The sequence below is a fragment of the Thunnus albacares genome, chromosome 6, assembly GCF_914725855.1.
Source record: "Thunnus albacares chromosome 6, fThuAlb1.1, whole genome shotgun sequence".
Classification (NCBI taxonomy): Eukaryota; Metazoa; Chordata; class Actinopteri; order Scombriformes; family Scombridae; genus Thunnus; species Thunnus albacares.
Window position 1 is genome coordinate 19,899,589 of NC_058111.1, and position 20,998 is coordinate 19,920,586.

The window sequence follows — 20,998 nt, forward strand, 5'->3', positions numbered from 1 at the left end:
ATACCGGTATGGCTGGAGTATTCAAATTTACGAGCTTAAGAGTGACTCGAAAGGCACCATAACAACAACCGTAATTATCATGAGAGGAGATGATATCTGTTATTTCGATGCCTTGAGAACACATTTATGTGATCATTTTCGTGGTCAACAAAAGGCCAGTTTCTTTTCTTTTTTTTTAAGTATCTTCTGACATTTCTAAAAAAAAAAAAAAAAAAATTAAAAAAAAGAGTAATTTTTAATCTTACTAATACAAAATGTAAAAAGTGACATCGCCTTTTAATTCAAAATAAGAAATGAATCTGGTATTTACAACAACTTTATTTCATTTCAAATAAATGTGACAAGATGATTGGTGTGTCAACAATACAGTACATAAGGATCAGATACTGGTTTTGTTTTCACAGAAATGAAAGTCAGATAAATGTTGTGTTTGACTTTCTGCACAGGTGAATCATCATCATCATGACTCAGCAAGCTGAAACTTAAACAAATGATGATGCAGTTTTCAGACAGATGAGTTTTCTGGTTAAAAAACAGACCATCATGTGTCCCCCAGATCTGTTGGACATATAGACACATACAGTATGTTTATATCAGTCTATACAGTATATATATCTACAAATTAAACATCTCTGAGACATGTGCTTCACCTTTGTGTGGTATCAAACTAAAGTAAATATATACATACAGTATGCACTCCTTGTTCAAAAGTGTATTATATACAGTAGCTAAGGCCACATCATATTTGGGATGGCTAGAGGTAACCATCTGACTGGTTCCTTGTCAAAGTTGCATTCTCTCACCTGACCATTCAAATCATCCCTGCACCCGACCAACCCCTCCCCACTGATCATTACATCTAAGATAGAATACACACCCACAGACCCGTCCTCAAAACCCACAAACACACACTGTTGCTCACACATAACCAGAGTCGAGGGATTCTTAGACAGAAACACGGTCCCTATTCTTTCCCCGTCTGAGAGTCGTACCACTGTGAGGACAGGCCTCGCATGCAGGTGACAGACACAGCTTTTCTCCAGGCTGGTAGGATGGGATATATAGGCAGCAAAGCATCCACTTTTATCCAGGCAGGCTTTTATTATAGGACCCTCTACTTTAAAAGAGCACAGTCTGACCTGAGACAGGTCCAGCAGGGTGATGGCTCCATTATCAGTGGACAGCAGTGCGTAGTTCCCATCAGAGGACATCTGGAAGACCTGTGGCTGACATTGAAATGTTTCAGGCAGCTCAAAGTGCCTGCACATTGTCTCCTCTGATACTTTCCAGGTGTATAATCCCCCTGAGGCCACCATAACCACCACAAAGTCTGGGTGCTCTGAAAGCGTGTGAAAAGCAACAACGTGCTCTGAGCTTTCCACACAGGAGAAACGCTTGCTGATTGTGCCCGACCACAGACTGGCAGCCAGCAGGTCTCCACGGCGACACCCAATAAGGAAAGTGCTCTCAGGCGACACCTGTGCGTCAGATAGGTGCACGTGAATGTTGCACACAATGCCCCCATTTGCCAGTTTCCAAACCCGAGACAGCCCTCTGTCAGAGATGCTCACCCCAAAGTTACTATTAGGCGTTATCAGGATGTCTGTAGCTCTGCTGCCACTGATCCGCAGGATATTCTGCCCTGTTTCTGTCACCCAAACGTAAATTTCTCCCGCTGAGAGCGTCACAAGGTGAATGGTATCCGGAGAAACCCGCAGCTTTTCCACAGGACCATCATGCTGGAAGTTAGCATGTGGAAAGCCTGTCTCTAAGCTCCATCCCCACACTGTCTCTGACCCATCAGTGGTGTAGAACCACTCCCCTGTTTGTTCCACCACCACTTCTTTCACTCCACGCTGCATTTTTGGAGCTGCACCCGCAGTGTATATCATCTCAGAGTCCCACACTAAGAGGCAGCCGTCATGGGTGACACATGTGACATCTGAGGCTATTTTGAGGAGTGTAAGAGGTTGCTTGTTTGTCTCTAAGGAGAGAACACACTCCCCTGTGCTGACCCACCACACCAAAACCAGGGGACAGGTGTCTAGCAAAGCCAGAAAAAGGTGGCCATCCTGGGAGAGCACAGCTTGAATGAAGGCCCTACCCTGTGGAGCTAAGAACTGGTCCCACACCTCCCAGTCACATGTATCCCATATTGTAACCTGGTTATATTGACACACCAATAAAGTGTTGATTTCATCTGAGTAATCTGTGTTGAGCACGATATTAGGTTTACCCCCAGTAAAGCGTTCTTTGACTGGTCTGGGCGATTGTGTTTTGGCTGCCACATCCCACAGGGTTACATCCCCCGTGCTGTCAACACATGCCATTTCCTGCTTATCTTCACACAGGATTATTGATACAACAGAACTGTGGTTTGAGTTTGAACAGATGCCAAGGAAACTGCCACTGTCTGTGTCAAATATAGAAATGGTGCCTTCCTCCTGCCCGCAGTACATGTAAGAGCCATTAACAGAGCAAACCACACAGGTCACACAGCTCTGACACTGGAAATGAGTCACGGTCTCACCAGAGGCCTCAAACACACTCACAGAGCTCGCACCTTTCCACCACACACACAACTTTTTCTGACATGCAACAAACCCCTTGATTTTTTTTTGTTTGCTTGATTCAGCAAATTCTGTTTTTAAAGGGTCCTTAACCTCCAGGAACATTTCTGGGCCCATCACATCCCACAAGAAAAGCTTGTTGCATTGAGTGGAGAGCAGCATAAAACGTCCGCTACTTTTCACCCCTGCAAACTTCACTTCCTCCTGCTCACATGTTAGCGATAGTTTAGCTACATCACCCCGAGAGCCTTTCCATATCCATGCTGAACAATCATCAATGATCTCTGTGACAATCCCGCACTCAGTCGCAGCTACTTCGGTAACAGAAACCTCCCTGGCTCCAGCATCAAACTGCAAACACTGAATGGAGGCGACAGTGGAGGGAGCAGGAGAAAGTGCCACACCTAAACCACTACCTCTGTTCCTCCTCTCCTCTCTGATCTCTCTGACATACCCTTTGAGTGCAGGAAACACCTCCAGACAAGGGAGGAGGCTCGTCTCCATCACTGTGAGCAGCTCCAGGGGTGAGCTCTGCAAGACGCAAGCCGAAGACGTCAGTATGCTCGCTAGGAGTGCTCTTTCTCTTGAAAAGGTGAATGTGGATGATCTCCTCTCCCTCTTCAACATGGCTACTAGATCCCCGAGGAGTCCAGCTCGAACCATAACCTGGTGAAACCCCAGTGACATTAGCAGCCCATGCTCCAACTCTTCCCACCTGTCACTTTCTTGCAAATGATGCGGCAATTCTACGACCTTCCTCAAGTTCACTCGGCCAACCTCTTTGGAGGAAGAAGTGAAGACAAATGGTTGGCTGGATGGCTGCCTGTCTGTGTACATTTTCATTGGGGCAGTAAGAAGTGGTTTAGCACTTCCACAGGCCCATCGGCCACTAAAATAATCCGCCATCTCTGAATGAATTTCACTCCTCGCCTCATGAGTGCCTAAATACCGCTTAGCCACAACTAGCCCAAAATGCCTGCTCACCCATGACAAAACCTGTGACCCTGAAACTGTCCTCCGGATGAGAAAGCTCTTCAAATCTAAAAGAAGTTTCTCTACGTCTACTTGTGTGACCTTCTGATCCCGCTGAACATGCTCAGCCAGTATGTTGTCATTGCTGGACAAGAGATCGGTGAGCTCGGCCTCTGTGAGTCCAGCCCTGGAGAGGGTGAGGTAAGAAACGGCACGAGCCACGAGACCAGGACTATGTTTCTGCTCAAGGTGATCCAGCAGTGCAGAAATGGATGAATGGACGCCATCGTGGAGAGACGACTCAGTAAGCTCTGAATCTGATGGATGGAAAAAGAAAAGAAGCAGAATAAGAGAAAAGCAAGGTGATTATATCTCCAAAAAGTGTTATTTAACTCTAATCAGTTATACCAGAGAGCCAGAGAGATGTGTGCATGTGCAGGAGGCGAGCATAGAGAGTCAGACAACAGGAAGCAAGCGCCTGGTTCACCAGCGCCTGCTGTCCTGATGTGACCTTCCTCCCTGAACTGCTCAGCAGCGATTCCAACATCTTCACACACTGTTTCCTGTCGGCCAACCCCAGCCGGACACACACATATCCTGACTTCTTCTCACTGCCCTCTGAAACACAGGGAGGTGGACTGCACTGTGGGTAATGTGCTTCGATGGCCTGCAGGACAGGAGTTCGGTTGGAGGAGACTGTCAGGATGAGTTTGACTGCGGGAGGAAGGGGGGAGGGTAGGCTGTCAATGATTTGCGCTGCAAAGTTATTTCCGATCTGATCCAAGCCATCAAGGATCAGAACTAAAGGCTGCTTAGCAGAAGGCAGGAGGGAGAGGGAGAGGGAGAGATGTTTTTTAAGCTCAGATAGACTAACATCAGGTTTTAAGACGACATGTTTGGGGTCTGCAAGGTCTGGGCAGGGCATAGTATTAAGGTTTAGGTTATTGTCAGAAACCTCGGTGCTGGATTCATGGTGAGGATCCTGGTTAGCTGTAGGAGTGCAGTTGGAATTTTTGTCTCTTTGGTTACTAATATAGTTAGGATCGTCAGGATCGGTGCCAATGTAGAAGTTTGTACCCCGCGTAGAGGAAAAGTAGTGAGTGGTGATTTGATAATAAAGGCTGGACAACAGGTGATTTGGAGAAGGGTTGATTGACAAGTTGGTAAAATAAGCGATCACCACAGGGTTGTTTTCTTGTAGCCAAGACTTTATCTGTAGAGAGAGAAAAAAAACACACATATAGTCAGGACCATGTAGTACAGACTCTGTAGCACCATATTACAGTGCAAATGTCTCGTTAGCATTGTTTTGCCCTTAGGTTTGTTTTTAACTGTTTATTTGTTGATGAACTTGTCTTATTTTTGAACCCTTTTACATTTGGAATATATGATTTAGTCATATGGGTCATTTCTCTTGATAAAGCTACTAGACACTAGAACCAAACTCCTCTTGTTGCCTCTATATTAAATCTCTTTAAGTCCTTTAAAGTGCTTCCAGGCAGAAAAAAATCAATTGAATTCACAAATGAGTAGAGTGAGCACTGAGAAACATTCTTCTTTTTAAGTAGACTGCTGCTCGATCGATTTAATAAAATGAAAATTGCAACAAAAAAAACATTTATGAGTTCCCATCATACTTAGTTGTGAATACTTATTTCTGGTATTTCTTTTATTGTCTCCTGAAAAGGGGGAGTTGAGGGGAGTTAATGCATATTGGCATTTTAATACACCTTGAAACATCTGTCAATATATTGAGTTTCATAATTCACTTGTCATTCCAGCTACCTGTTGAGCACAGTGTGCCAGTAGTACTGTCTTCCCTGCACATGGTCCTCCCGTGACCACTAGCGGGCGCTGTTGGTCGCTCTGCTCCACATACGGTTTAATCTACAACCAATGAAAAGTAAACTCCAGTGATGTTATATTGCAGCTCAACTTTTTGGCATTGAGGTTCATCAGAATTTCACAACACAGAGAAAATGAGAAAATATCTATAATGTGTGTTACAAAGTACGCACAAACAGCAGATCTGATTTATTAAGGGACAAAAGAGATCATATCTACAGATTTAATCTTTTGTCATTGGAAACCCTTCAAAAAAAACCCCTTCATCCTGACCTCTTCCTCTTCTGGGCGTATGACGTCATAAAATCTTGACAGGATGGTACAAAGTTCCTCCTGCTCGGCCTTCTCTCGAGCCAAAGCGTCACCCAGGTGAGAGTCTCCACTGGTCTCTGAGACGTTTGAGCTGCCAATCAACTGCACCATGTCAGAAAACACCTGCTGGCAGAGAGACTCAGTGAAGCCCCGCCTCCTGGCTGTGGTGTAACCGTGGCGACGGTCACACTCTGTGGTGATGGTGTAGACCAGAAGCCGGCAGGAGGTGATGAGGCCACGAAGGAAGCTATCACACATCTCTGATAGTAATTCTTCCTCAGAGGGTTTTGTACTTCCAGGGTCTGCCTGAAAATACAGAGAGGACACTTTCTGTGGCACGTTTGATACATCCTACATCTCAAGATAGTATTTTATATTCTGCTACCTCTGATATTCTACAAAAGCGAACAATCACATCTATAAAACATGAAACGACTGGTTTTATGCGAGCAAAGTCTATAAGATGCAGATATATGAGAGAGACATTTCAGATAGTCCACAAAATCATGTTTTTGTCAGAAACTCATCATAAAAATGAACTTAAATAAAAGTCAAAGAGCACTTATTTTGCACATACTCTTTATTAATGGAAGCATGATGATGATGTTATGCTTCTTTTGTCATATTTACATGAATCTTATTCTTGATGTCTGTTCATAGATGTTTATAGAGGTGATTCATAAACTACAGTTAACAAAAATGTCATGCATCTCATTATGATTTTGACCTGTCTCGTTATAAACATGTGTGCACTTGCTCCTTCTGTAACGAAAACTGGGTTTCTGACATGCAAAAGTACCCAAATATTCAGCTGTATTTTTTTTTTTCCAAAATGGAGAATATAAGAATATTGGTGTTGTATCACTTAATTCAGGAATCATTTTCAAAACTTAAAGATTAAAGTTTGTCTTGCTTTGGACGCAGTAAACGTATTTTTCTCTATGACTCACACCACTCTGTATGTGAATGAAAGTGTATTATGATACTTCTTCTGTTGTAGGATATAACATGTGTTCAGTAGCTCATGACTAAATGATGGAGTCTCACCTCTGCCTCTGACTGCGGCTGCAGTTTTGAACTCATCTGTCCCTTCACTTGCTCGCCTTTGGCGTTGACAACCTTGTGAATGTAAACCACGCAGCGTCTGATGATGTCACTACGAGGATGACCCTCCAGAGCAAATCGCAGATCTGCATCCAGGGCTGGAGAGAGGCAGCAAAACACACTTTATTCATTATACTTGAACACAGAGCAAACACACATATCAACACACAGACATATTATAGCTCACACAGACATTAAAACATATTAGCTCACCTGATCTGTAATATCTGTGAGCTTTCTCTGCAGTCAGAACACCACTGTGGACACACAGAGTCACAGTGGTCTGCAACACCTTCCTCAACTCTTCTTCTTTATCCTCCATCTTGTTCTCCTCTTCCTCTTTAACATCTGCCTGCTGAACAGAAAAACAGTCAGATATATTTTAGAAAATAGCACCACAGTTTCATAAGTATGATCAAAAATAAGGAGAAGAGGGATAATTATTATTTAACATACTCTATGGAAATATTGATATACAGGATATAAACACATGATGACATCCAGGATTATTAAATATTTAGAATATTAAATGATATATTTTAATATTATATGGTCTCATATGGAAATAAATACTTAAAGAGAGCATTATTTGTGTAGAAATGTTTATTTTATAACATATTTTAAGACAATTATTCATAAAAACCAACCCATCAGTCTTTTTTACTCACATTTAATTAGCAGCTGTACTTGGACAAACCTACTCCTGTTTCCTTAACAAGCAGATCTTAATTATGATTTAGTCTGACAGTAAATACCGTAACTGAATGAATAGATCAATGGTGTATTTCTGAGGTTCAGAGTAATTACCTGAGGACAGCAGGTGTGTCTGTGTGGAGGTGTCAGGCAGTAGGACGCAGGGATGCTGTTCTCGTCCCTTTTGTAAACTCTCTCCAGCTCCTGAGTGCTGATGCCCGCCTGCTGGCTCTCCTGCAGCAGCAGCTGGTACTCTGACACCTCCACCTGGGCAGGCAGGCTGGCTTTGCCATACTGATGTCCGATCAGAGCCTGCAGCACCGCCATGTGGACACAGAGGGAACAGCAGCACAGGATGCATTTGTACTGCGTTTATGGATGAATGAAGCTTGGCAGCAACTCATTGTTCTTCTTTGATGGAAATGAATGTGACATTACAAATTAATACATGACTGATGAAGTGCAGGGGCTGGATGCAAAACAGGAACACCTGTGTAGTCCAATGGAGTCTTATCTTCAACTGTAGACTGTGCCAGAGAGATGTGGATTGAATTTTTAAGTCATACTTTGTAATGTCCTTTGAATTTAATTGTTTGACTTTTAAACATTAGAATTAGGAATTCAGTCTGGTCACATGTGTCTTTTTCTTTTAATCAAGATAGCGATTCAATGAGTAAACTGACAAATAGGTATCTGAGTGTCTACCTTCTGAGAGCTGGTCAAATTTAAGAAACACCAGGAGAAACACAAAGTCTTGATTGAGGCCACAAGCTCAAATAGCTACATTGTTGTTGTGGTGATGAAACCTGTGACTTTCCAGTTACAACATAGTCTGTCCGACCCCCAGATTCTACAGATAAATCTGTACAGATAATACTAAAAACCTCAAGATTGAATTGATTTAACAGCAGCTGTTAGTAAATGTAACTTTATAGTTATGATTTTAACCACTACGATTCTCCTGTAGAGCCTGATATATGTTGTTCTCATCATTACATTAAAGGACAGGTTCACAATTTTTCAAGTCTGTCTTAAAACAACAGTCAGATGCCCAAATGAACACTGAAAGAGGTTTTGGCCTCTGTAATCATTCCTCTCGTTCATACTGATCATTAGAAGATCTCCAAATGTGCTTTCAATGTTAGTGATGGAAGACAAAATCTAAAGGCCTTATTTTGAGCAAAAATGTATTAAAAATTGTATCTGAAGATAAAACGAGGCTTCAACAATCTGAGTTAGTCACATATCTTTCACAGTTACAGCCTTTCCAGTGTACAATTCTCACTTTGTGTCTTAACGGACAGTGTTTTCCTGTTGAGCTGCAGCGGAAGGATCCTAACAAAAAGAGGGAATTTAGTTCTACAAAGAATGTAACTTTGAAATATTGACTTGATTTGACTAATTTAGACAGCTGAAGCCTCATATTAACTTCAAATAAACTTTTAAATACATTTTTGCACAGAGGAAAAGTGCATTATGAAGGGATCTTTTAATGGTGAGTATGAACAAGAGGAATGATTGTAGCAAGAAAAAAAATGTATCAGTGTTTATTTGGGCACCCGACTGTTGTTTTAGGACAGACTTGAAAAATTGTGAACCTGTCCTTTAATCTTAGAGATTTATTTACCAGTAAAAAAGGTCCAGCAGAGCTCTCTCTGCATTCTTTTATCAGCTGCTGTCTGGTGTTTTCATCTGGCCAACGACTGGGATCACTGGATTCATACGGGTCTATCACCTGCAGACAGACACGCACAAACACACACACAGTGAGATGTAATAACAAGTCATGGCTCAGTATCATTCTCTTCCATCTTTCTAAATACACATGCTGCTGAATAGAGATGGCACAATGTGCTGGTTGAACTGCCCCTGAGGTGATTAAATACACAAACATACACACACACAAAAGGACACAAATGGACACACAACACACAGAGTCGCTTTACATCTGCTCATCTTTTTTTCTTCCTCTTTATTTTGTCAAATTGGAAAAGTTGATGAGAATTGACTATCTCTACAGTAATGGCCTTGGGGGGATGGTGTGAAAGAGTAAAACACACACACACACACACACACACACACACACACACACACACACACACACACACACACACACGGACATTATGGATGAAATAACTTCCATGCATCGGGTAGTCACTCAATTTTATTTCTTTGTAAATTGAATAGTTGTTTTTTGATGGACAAAATATTTTTTTTAATCAATTTAATGTCTGGGATAATTGACAGATTCATTCAGAATGGCAATAATTGTTAGTTGCAGACATAAATTGAGATCATGCAAATATCTGCTTTTGATTCAGACTCTGTATTCATAGAAGCAAAAAAACACACACAAGCACAAAATTGACTTTAAAAAGCAGCAGACTTTTCAGCCACTAGATCAAGTGAAAAGGTGAGTGGTGCTACCAGTACCCTTTTTCAGGAACATATCACTGTTAATAGAATGCAACTTAATGCCTGTAACTTGACTTTCTGCCATAGATTTGATGTGAAGTTGTAATCTTTCGTTTCCCCATCGAGGAAGATACAGTAACAAAGTTTTCTCCATTGGACCTTAGTTAAACATCACCTCCACCTCTCTGACAGTCATTAATAGCACCAGGAGTTAGGATGACATTAAAAAATAGTACTTTCCTAAGTGCAACATCCAATCATGCACACAATTGCAAGATGATGGAAGCTATAATTGACTTTTTTTTCTATGCAGGGAGCAGTATTTAGTAAATTTTATGTTTACTCACCCTGATGTCCACTCCCAGTGTGTGTCTGCATCGCTCTCTAAGTTCAGGGAATACACTCTCTCTCAGAGCTCTGCGCTCCATCACGCTATCTATACAGAGCATAAACACACAAGATACTCATCTATTCACAAACACAAAGCACAAACATTATCTGCCTTTAAAAAACCTGAACATTCTGCTGATACTTAAGTTTCATGAACATACCCTCTGGGTTGGAGCACAGATAAAGTTTCACACAGGACGACCTGCGGCTGGAATTAGAAGATCGGTCCGTTTTTTTTCCTCTGGAGCACATGCCTGATCAGTAGGTATCGTTTAAAAAATAAGTTTAAAAGGAAGTTTTCATGGGCCAAATTAAAGGTTCACAGTTGCTGTCTCTCCTCCGGCTTGTGTTTCTCCTTTTCCCTCTCGCTGCACTCAGGAAATTCTGGCCCCGGGTGTTTATAGAGTGTGTTATCATGATCACACCCACTACTAGTGACTGGAACATCTACATAACACACACACACACACACACATGCATTAGTCAATCACATAAATTCTCACTTGTGTACATAATACTCAAGTTTGTAGGACAGGTGCACACTCACACAAATAAACACATGATTAAGTTACAAGAAGGCACCATCAAACACACTCACACACACACACACACACACACACACACACACACACACACACATACACATTAACAGACCCACAGCACAGAGACAATTTCCCATATTTTTTTATTAATTAACATTTGTACACAATAAATACAAACTTTGTTTTTTTTTGTACAGCCAATAATAATATGCAGAAAGACTTTTGCACCTGTTCTCATTATTGTCACCATGGCAACAGTCTGTGAAGAGAGAGAAGGCCAGTTGCTCCATCACATCGTTAATAATAGCAGCTGTGCAGCTGCTCCAAATCGAAGGATGAATCAAAAAAAAAAAAAAATAGAATTATATAATACATAAAAACCAAAAACAGGCTCATACCAAACAATTAAACACTGTAGCGGACCAAAAGGACTGTTAAAAAAGGGAAAATAATCCTGTCACAAATTTTATATTTGATAGACTGATTGAGCACTTATGATGGGAAGTTCTGTTGTAAACCATAAACTTCAAAACAAGTTTGAAAGCCATTAAAAATGAAGATCTCAGAGAGATCAAGGAGAGGCTGCTGTTCAAGTTGCCTTTTTACCACACTATCACAAGTCAACGCCACTTCCAACAGCAGCAGAGGAGCAGAGGTTTGGATCTGAAACTGTAACTAATTCCAGTCCAGCATGCTTAACGTTGTTATGTGTGGATGCTACACAAACTGTTATGTTTCTAAAAGCTGATGCAAAAAAAAAAAAAAAGTGATTATTTTGTATTTTCTTCATTTCTTGCATCACTTTTCTGTCTAACATAATTTACCTCCACCTTGCACAGAGGAAACAAATCAGTTTGATCCCAGATGAGGACTTTAGAGGGTTTACTGTAAAGCTGTGTCCCAACTCCATACTACTACAGAATGTACTTTTTGCAGTTAGTATGCAATGAATTAAATGTAATGTGCACTTTTATACTGAGGGGTAGTGAAACAAAATGTGCAGCTACAAACACCTTTAAACTCAAAGATAAAGCAACACAGATTTAATCTTGTGTGTCTGGAGCCGTCTCACCACTGTGAACAATTAGTTTTAATTGTCTCCAGCACCCTCAAAAATTGAGCGACTTTAGTATCGATACTGAAATCTTTGTAATTTATTCAGCTTGAATACTCAAAGAGCTCAAAACCTGGCGAGAATAAATATGTAGTAAGGAACTGGGCCACATCTTCAGAGTAAAAAAAACTGATCTGATCAAAATTCCTCCTCTCTCCTATAAACAATCACACACGCAAACAACCAGGCCTATCTCAAGACCAAAAACTACATTTTCTCCATGTCTCCATTCAAAACCTCCCTTATTTTGTAATCATCTTTTTGTTTTTATAAGTTAAGAAAAACACCAAATTACATTGTCCACAATTATCGCTCCATCTCTTTAGAAGAGTGGAGAATAAAAAATAAAAAAAATATCAGTCACACTGAAACAAAGAGGATCCACCATAGATTCAGAATGAGCAGAGCAGCTCTGACGTCTGTCCTTTCTATCCATTCTGATGCTATGTGAAGGTACTGCTACTTTCCAGGGAACAAGGTACAAATAAATAAAAGTGCTACGCTGCCCTTTTTGGCAAGGAGTTTAAAGGCTTGAAGGGTATTTAAGGGGGAAGATTTAATTATTGTCAGTAAAAAAACACAAGAGAATTGTACTTAGCTCCACTTGAATGTCATTTGCTAATTCTGTCCATTTAGCAGGATGTATTTCTTTATATATCTCTTCCATATCAGCCACCATTGATCAAAGAAAATGGAAATGGAAAACACAAGGAAAAGATATCAGATTGATAAATGTTAAAGGTTGATGTGTTTTTATGGATGAAGTTTTCTCTGTTGCAATGTGATGGAGATGAAATGATCGATGCTATAAATGAACAAAATCAATGTGAAAGGAGATCTGCAGGGATAAAAGCTGTGTATCCATGAAAACACCAAAACTCCTCCAAAATACTGTATGTTCAGTGCCTATATCATCTGAAATAAAACTTCTCTTTGTCACCACATAGTGAATACTTGCAATTTCAGTGCCTTTGAAAGCACCTCTGGCCTCTTCCTGAACCAATCAGTGACACAGGCGCTCAAAGAAGATATAACAATGTGTGTGTAATATTATATAACTGTATGAGTGTATATGATGACAGCCACCGATTCACACTGACTGCCAATGGACAGGACAGACATTAGAGAAAAGAGGGAGAGGAAGAAAGGAGGGATGGGAAGAGAAGTGGAGATAGGAGCAGAGGGGAGGATCCAGCCTCTCCTTTCTGTCTTTTTCTGTCGTCCTCTCCTCCCGTCTCTCCTTTTATCTCTCCTCCATACTGTATTTACAATGCCCTTTCAGTATACGATGAGGATAAAACTTCCACTACATATCAGACATGGTATTCCATTCAGCTGAGTTAGTCTATATGAAACGCTGTGCATAACATTCCTATGACAACAGTAATGTACTGTACTAATACACATTGAATACGTATGATGATAAGGACTATATATGGCGAGGGAAAGGGTGGGGAGGGGAGGGACGCTGCACCCACACACCACCCAGTTTCTCTGTCCATTTACTTCAACCCCAACTGCACTCCAAAACATGACAAGTTTGGCAATTTATTTTTACTCATTAAGCTCACTTTTTATGGAGCCCCAACACTGACAAAATGTAGTAAAGTGCTTCTCTTTTCTTCTTCAAAGGATCACAATAGAAACAAGTCTCGGACTTTACTGTGTCATCTTTTGGATTAAATGTCTCTTTTATCATAATGTCAAAAACTCAAAACCTCTGTAGTTTTATGTAAAAGTTAGCTTCTGCTAGGTAGCTAACATTAGCTGAACAGCTGATGGTCTGTGCGCTAAGCTATCAGTGTTTTCAGTTAAGCTAGTTAGCCACACAATCCTGTTCATTACTACACATACAAGCAATTTTCCTTATGCTTGTACTACATCTACATGGGAAAAATAGGGAATAGATAAATGTGTGCCAGAACTGAAAAATAGGAAAATGAAGGACCTGAAAAATAAAAATGAAATAGTAAAAGATAAATAAACTAGAAAAAAAAAAATTTTTTTTGCCAACTGATAAAGTATAAAATGTAATATTTATTTTTACAGCTTTCACTATATTTTGTCAGTTTTGCGGCTTGATAACTTTTTTCATGTTTCATGATTGTTTGTTAGCAAGTGAGTGAAAACACGGACATTTCTCAAACGTAACAGAATGCTCTGCCTGTGCAGTGAGATAATCCGCCTTAAAATATCTTGGAAGTAAAGTTAACAAGATAAATGAAAACTGGCCAAACTCATCACTATTTTTCCCTCACACTCCTCCCCTCCGCAAGCATTCTTCCTCCTCCTCTTCCTCCTCTTCAGTGTGCTCTGGTCTGCTGCCCGATGAGGTGAGGGGGTTTTAAGGCAAGAATGGAAGGATGGGGGAGGGCGGAGAAGAACGTGGGGGCGGCTACTGCTGCACTTCGTTAGGAAGCTAATACGGAGATTATTTAATTGGATATTCTGCCTTTTTCCCCCCTTTCTCTGCCCTCCTTCTCAACTTGAGGATAACAGACGATGCGGAGTGGCTGGGGGCAGGTTGGGGGTGGGGGGGGTGGGGTGGGGGTTGACGTGGTTCAGTTCAGTTTGCTTCACATCACTTTATTTAAGCTCAGTTCAGTTCAGAGCAGGTTAGTTCCCCAGCCTGTAGGATACGTCTGTCTGTCATCTGTTTATTTTTTGTGTGTCTATAACCGCCTGCCAGCTCGTCTGGCTGTCACACCAGTGTGATCTCCACCTCCTCCGTCTTGTCGCTCTTCTCCTGCTGTCGGCGGGGGTGCTGTTTGGGTGGAGGAGGAGCAGCGCGCACCTGCAGCAGTGAAAGAACACAGATATTACATTTGAGTTTGAGAATAAGAGCAAAGTGAGGAAAACTATTGCCAAGGCAAAAACAAAGATGGCCTACTTTTCTTAATTTGACAAACCGCATACCATCATATTCCTGCTGTGGGACACAAACCTTTTATCTCCAAAAAGTGTACCTCAAAAAGTTAGAAATATTTATTTTCTACATTTAGTCTACATTTAGTTTAGTCTTTTTTTATAATAACACTCCATTTTAACTCACTTCGTTACACTGAAATACATAACATACAATACACAATAACAGTGTCTTCTTACTATTGCAATGTTTCCCTAAAAACCAAAACCTACCTTCGTGGCAGGGTGGCAAGACTCAAAATAATGATCCAGATAACCTTGCAATAAACACATCATACATTTCACACACTATAACAAAACTGTAAAAATGGCATGGATCAGTTTTTAGTATCTAATTTAACATCTTGTCTCTGAAAATGATGCTTGTCTAAGATTTAAGTCAGACAACTAACTGCCTCTAACTTTATGACAGATATTATGGTATTTGCCTTGTAACAGTGGAATCGTGTATCACATTAAACTGTAAGGAAAACATGGTTGAAGACATCACACATCATCCTACTGTAGATCATTAACTCTTGACAGCACAGCCGTAAAAACACTACTTAATACTAACAGGTCGTAGTTTGCCCGGGCCTCCTTCAGGAGTGAATCGGAGTGGCTGAGTTTGAGGAAATCCTGGAGACACTGGACTCCTGCCAGAACTTTGATCTACAGAGAGAGAGAGAGAGAGAGAGAGTGAGAGAGAGAGAGAGAGAGAGAGAGAGAGAGAGAGAGAGAGAGAGAGAGAGAGAGAGAGAGAGAGAGAGAGAGAGAGAGAGAGGTGTTTGCAATAGAGAAAACCTGCTGTAAATACGCAGTGACCATTAATGACCAATTAATTAAATTAGGTTTATTGTGTTTGTATCTTACTGTGGGTGGCTTTCGGTCCCTTGTGTGACGAGGTGGGCAATGGATGCTTGTGCTCCCCGTTTAGTGCGGCGGAGGGTGAGCGTGGGAGAGGAGGCGGGGTGGAGGTTTCAGGGCTGGTGAAAGGGCTGATGGGAGGTTGGTCATACAGCGGAAGAGGCGGGAGAGAAGATGGCAGCTTCAAAGATGGAGAGATCTACAGAAAGGGACCGGAATAAAGAAATACATCATTTCCTGTAACCTTTCACATACAGTGAAGATCAGATCTACTGTCTGCAAAATTGTGTTTTTGAATTAATTAAAATGGTAAAATAAGCTATAACTGGACTCAACTCAATCAAAAGGACTCTGAAAAAAAAGTTGGTTGTTTATACTTAATAAGCTATGAGAAATAAAAGAGCTACAGGTCTAAATGTCCATTGAATCTAAAAACTGGCCAAAAACCTTACCTTACTACAAAAATGAAACCAAGAAAGAATGTAAGAAAGATATAAAGAGGAAAAGTCTACATAAACAGTATGTAGTAAGTAAAGGAGGAACTTAATATATATACACTATAGGTATAACACTACAGCCACTACTACTACACTATAATGCACTAATTAAAAGTTTCATAAGGATTGAGAAATGTATTAACAGGTAATTAAGTTCACTCAGACGCATTGCAAACTGTTATTTTGAGCTACAACTTACAGCAATATTGCCAGTTTACTAGTTAAGAAGCTTCTGCTGCAAAAGGAGGATTCAAATGTTCAACTAATCTTCCCCACATATGACTTAAAAGCTGTTAAGAGTTGTTGTGTTATGTCTACAGGCTTATAGGAAGGGAGAGGCTGTATCCTTCCTGTTACTAAACCTCTAATAGGCCAGCACTCAGTGCCACAGATAAGACCTCTCTCTGTGATTGCAGCACAGGGTTGTTATCAGGGGGCTGCAGGAACACAGCGGTTCTGATCTACTGTTTGTGAACTCTGCCCTGCTGATAGATAAACTGAACAACAGGCAGGAGGGGAGGAGAGTTGGTGGGAAGAAAGTGGCGCAGTAGACTACACTTTATCCTTGGTATTTCTGCCCCGAGGAAAGACTGATAAGAGAACATTTCCAGCTCAATTCGAGAGAGGCGCTAAACAGCAGAACGTGCGTGTAGCCATTTCAAATCCTCTTTAAGTCAGTTAATGTTTGTGAAGTTGCCTGAATGTGTCACCTGGCTCTAGCTTTTTGGTTTGGTATTGATGGCGTTACCTGGTGGTGTTCCTGTACCTGTATGTCACCCGCCCCTCCTCCGCTGGTCTCTCCATTCTCTGTGAGGTCTTCTACCAGCACGGAGGGGAAGACGCCCACCCGTCCATTTAGCTCCCCCTCCCAGAAGCCGTCATCTGTCTGAGTGTCACGGCTCAGAAGGCGAATCACCGCTCCCTCGGAGAAGGAGAGTTCCTCATCCGCCTGGCCTTCATAATCATAAAGTGCACGCACATACACCACTGAAGAGAGAGAGAGAGAGAGAGAGAGAGAGGAGACAAAGAGGGAGGCAGAGAAAGTAATGAGATACACAGAAGGAATAATTATTCTTGGGGAAATGTAGTACCTTGTTATAAAGAGAATGGTACACGCTGCTGGAGAGGGGGAGATACAGACAGAGACGGAAAGACGTACGTAACTGTAATGATAATTAGGTGACAGAATTTCCTCATGCGTCGGGTCCAATTGTACGAGTAGAGCAGACACACAGCAAAAAAAAAAAAAAAGGATAGGGGAAGAGAAGAGGGAGCAAGAGAAAAAAGGGTCAGGGTACAAAGAACGCATGTAGGGAGGGAAGAGTGAAGAATGAAAACGAATAGATTTGAAATTCTTAAAGCTGCAAACTATTCTACATTTTCCCACATTTAAACTAAAACAGAGATGACAAGATGACAATCTAGTGTTGTATTCCTGAGGTCTTTTCACCTCTTTGTTGAGGTATGCAGTGGGAATATGCTTGACCAATCAGCTACCATGAACATAAGCATCTAAAGTAATTTAATGAAATGTCATTTACACTGTCAACCAGTTAGCTGCGACCCAACAATCCTGGTCAACATTTCTCAAAGCAAAGTAAGAGTGTCTCCAGCTGAGGCAACTTATACACCTTTTTTACATAATCAAACATTCTTCATATAAAATGTTATGGATTTCAGCTCTACGCTGGTCTTCAGTCTAACAGAATTTGCCTTCAAATGCAGCACTGGATCTGATGAATTTCCTCTATCTATCCTGGCAGTATTTAGCCCTTCAAAATGCAATTTTAGATACAACCAATAGTGTTGCAGAAATAAGAGAAAGGGCAAAAAGAAAGCCTCGGTTTGAGATAAAGCTCAGCTCTTGCCTATTTTAAACTTGCCTGCAGCCACTGATATGTTTTAATCTCTAACCACTGCTTAACTTCGTTTTCTGTTTCAGTGAGACACTGGAACAACTGAAATTCCTTATCTCTTTCTTCACTACAATTAGGAGAAACAAAGCTCATGAAACCTGACATAAGGACTAAAAATTTACTTTTTTACTGTGCCGTGGCTCATTATTCTCTGTAATTTTGTAGTTTTTACTCTTCTATTGATTGTTTTAACCAAATGACAATCATTTTGCATCAAGTTACCCATTAAGGTACAGTAGAAGACCCACATTAGCTCTTTGTAATAGCCCCCTGCTCAGCAAAATCAGCATTATCTACAGCTGGATTCTGAGCAACTCCAGTGGAGCAGAAAAGAGAAAAATGTCTCACTCAGTTGCACATAATAACCTCATAATGGGAAGAAACAAACTTAATTACATTGGTACAACTGGAACCAGCTTATTTTAGGCTATAAGTAAGTTTAATTAGGTTACAATCCATACTGTTTGTGTCTCCATTGATGCAGCCAGAGTGCAGTTCCGGCTCAGTTGAATTGGACGAGGTGTGTGATCGAGCGTCGAGTGTAGCCAGAGACTGGAGCATGCTCAGGAGACTGTTGGAGGTGGGAAACTGCAGGTATTTCTCCGGGACATAGCCCACTTGGCCTGTCTTGTTGCGAGCCTAGGAGAAAAATGAACACAGAGAAACCATACAAGCATGATGTGCAGTACACTATACATAGCACTGATGAGATTATGCTCCTTTTCTTGTAACTGTATGTGTGTGTGTGTGGGTATGTGTTTATTTGTGTACCTTGACCCAGTCCTCCATGTCTCCATCCTCAATGACCTCCAACATCTCCTGTTCATCAATAGTTAATTCATCCGGTTGAGAAGCCTGAGAAAGAGAGAGAGACCATTGTGATATAGAGAGAGCAAAAGTTGAAGTGAGAGTGAGAAATGATAAGATAAGACATTTATATGCATTCATATTGTATAATAAAAACACACCTTGTATGAGTAGAGGACCTTGCAGGTTAGCGGGTAGTTGCGCAGGGTTCCTGAAGGACTGGAGCTGCTGTCGTCAAAAACCTCCATGTTCTCTTCACACTCCTCACCCTCCTCGCGCTCCAAGTCCACTGTGCCCTTTAACATACAAACACACACACAGCAAGATAAAGTCAAAACATCTGATAACTAAAGGGTCGCGTAACAAAGGTTCCATTCACCTCAGCTTCAGAGAAAAAAAACACATAGATACTGCAGTTTCTCACTAACTTCACAAGATAGCAAATTTTCACATTTTCTTGTTAAATTCAGCTTAGTCTAGTAGCATTTGATGCAGGATAATCAGCCTCTCAGGATCACTTTTTTTTGGTTCTAATGTCTCAAACTAGGTCACTTGTTATGCTGTTTGTCTATTTCTGCTTGTTTGAACTGCTCCTTCTTGTTCTCTTCCATTAACCTTTGTTGTTCACCCTCTCTGCTCTTTACATGTTTTCTAAACATCTACTCCCACTGCATTCTTTGCTCTTGCTCACCAGCTACAAGGTCTGTCCATTTAACGGAGACTGACTTTGACTTGCTACTTCTTGCATCCTCTCTGTGTGCTAGCGTCACAGCTGAATCTATACGAATGCTTGCTTACCTTTTCTCCTGCCTGAGTTTCTCTGCCTTGCTCAGAGTTGGTACTACAGCTTTTAGAGACAGGTGTAGAGGGGCTGATGTATCATATGATCCAGCCCCTCCCTCTTTTGTTCTATGAGAATTTCACTGGCTTATATGAAGGTCATGTGACCAGGCTGGTAGAAAGATCCATCACACACAGTAAGCTGACCTGGCCATAACAATACTGTGGGTGTGTGTGTATGTGCATGTGTGTGTTTATCCATTCCTAAGTCATTGTGTTCAGTCATCAGATTTCTGTTGACACAGTAAACTCTACACCAGCGCAGAACAAAACAGATGTGTGTGTGTGTGTGTGTGTGTGTGTGTGTGTGTGTGTGTGTGTGTATGTGTGTGTTAGGGTGTGTGTGTGTGTGTGGGTGGGTGTGTGTGTGTGTGTTAGGGTGTGTGTGTGTGGGTGTGTGTGTGTGAGATTAGTATATGAGGAGTTCTCACTATTTTGGTCTCCTATACAGAAGATTCTGCTCTATAATAATAACCTTCAGGTGTGGTCTGAAAGTGTTACCTAATAAAGATAAACACTTTTATCAGAGCTCTCCACTGGGAATGCTTACTTGTCTTTCTTCAAAAACCTCTCTCACTAATTTGTGACAATGACAATGCTAAAATGCTAATGATGAGCAGGTTTAATGTTTGCCAACTTCAGCATCTTAGTTTAGTGTGTTAACATGCTACAGGTAACATCTGCTATTAGCACTAAACACAAAGTGCAGCTGAGGATGTTAGGAATGTCATTGTTTGGTCATACAACAAAGTATTGAAAATGTCGACCTCCTGGTGGTACTGAAGGAAAAGTCAGGGGATAACCAAAGTCATTAGGATGCATCCTCTGAGCTGTTTGTTCTGTTACACCCTAAATGCAAAGCCCTGCAGATCTGAAGGTTACACCTTGAACATTTGGGCTGTGTCTGAAATCATTTCCCCATTTTAACAGACGCTCAGTGGTTGACTCTATAGTGAGCAGTAAATTTAAATTTCAGATACTTACTGATCATCGTCATTTTGTCATCTCTGACAAGTATAGAGACAAAACAGCTATTTTTATAGCTGAAGAATGTAACAAATTATATTGTGGGATTGTTAACAGAAAGTATTATACATGCCATGGACACTACTTTATTGACATAGTTTAATGTCTCAGTGTACTCTGAAATTTAAGTATTGAAAGAATAAACAATTGGAGATTAAAAAAATATATCATGGAATCTTTTTGT

At 41.0% G+C, this 20,998-nt stretch overlaps 2 protein-coding genes across 6 annotated transcripts in view; both read right to left on the reverse strand.

Annotated features, from left to right (window-relative positions):
* Positions 1-364: 364 nt before the first annotated feature.
* Positions 365-10,623, reverse strand: LOC122983982 (NACHT and WD repeat domain-containing protein 2-like). Its single transcript, XM_044354204.1, has 10 exons — positions 10,463-10,623; positions 10,259-10,347; positions 9,124-9,231; positions 7,611-7,808; positions 7,017-7,158; positions 6,747-6,901; positions 5,661-6,005; positions 5,328-5,429; positions 3,951-4,755; positions 365-3,859 (listed from the first exon to the last, which is right to left on the reverse strand). Exons 1-10 carry the CDS (start codon positions 10,551-10,553, stop codon positions 729-731), a joined length of 5,166 nt encoding a protein of 1,721 aa, XP_044210139.1. The 5' UTR covers positions 10,554-10,623; the 3' UTR covers positions 365-728.
* A 3,363-nt stretch (positions 10,624-13,986) lies between these two features.
* The window catches only part of LOC122983853 (F-BAR and double SH3 domains protein 2-like), a 77,527-nt gene continuing 70,515 nt past the window's right edge, over positions 13,987-20,998 (reverse strand). For 3 of the 5 annotated variants that reach the window (XM_044354014.1, XM_044354018.1, XM_044354017.1), the window contains 7 exons: positions 19,110-19,244; positions 18,913-18,996; positions 18,603-18,780; positions 16,974-17,212; positions 15,735-15,927; positions 15,439-15,533; positions 13,987-14,751 (listed from right to left, as the gene is read on the reverse strand). In XM_044354014.1, coding sequence (XP_044209949.1) covers positions 14,659-14,751; positions 15,439-15,533; positions 15,735-15,927; positions 16,974-17,212; positions 18,603-18,780; positions 18,913-18,996; positions 19,110-19,244 — 1,017 coding nt within the window. In that variant the 3' untranslated portion in view covers positions 13,987-14,658. The remainder of the gene's footprint in view (positions 14,752-15,438; positions 15,534-15,734; positions 15,928-16,973; positions 17,213-18,602; positions 18,781-18,912; positions 18,997-19,109; positions 19,245-20,998) is intronic. The other 2 variants (XM_044354019.1, XM_044354015.1) reach the window with 1 other exon arrangement.

Bases quoted from the DNA above. Each gene is read 5' to 3' on its own strand.
- LOC122983982 (XM_044354204.1), bottom strand. From the start codon at position 10,553: ATGTGCTCCAGAGGAAAAAAAACGGACCGATCTTCTAATTCCAGCCGC. The intron at 9,232-10,258 runs GTGAGTAAACAT...GTCTGTCTGCAG, and splicing joins CACTGGGAGTGGACATCAGG to GTGATAGACCCGTATGAATC. The intron at 3,860-3,950 runs GTATAACTGATT...TCCATCCATCAG, and splicing joins CACATCTCTCTGGCTCTCTG to ATTCAGAGCTTACTGAGTCG.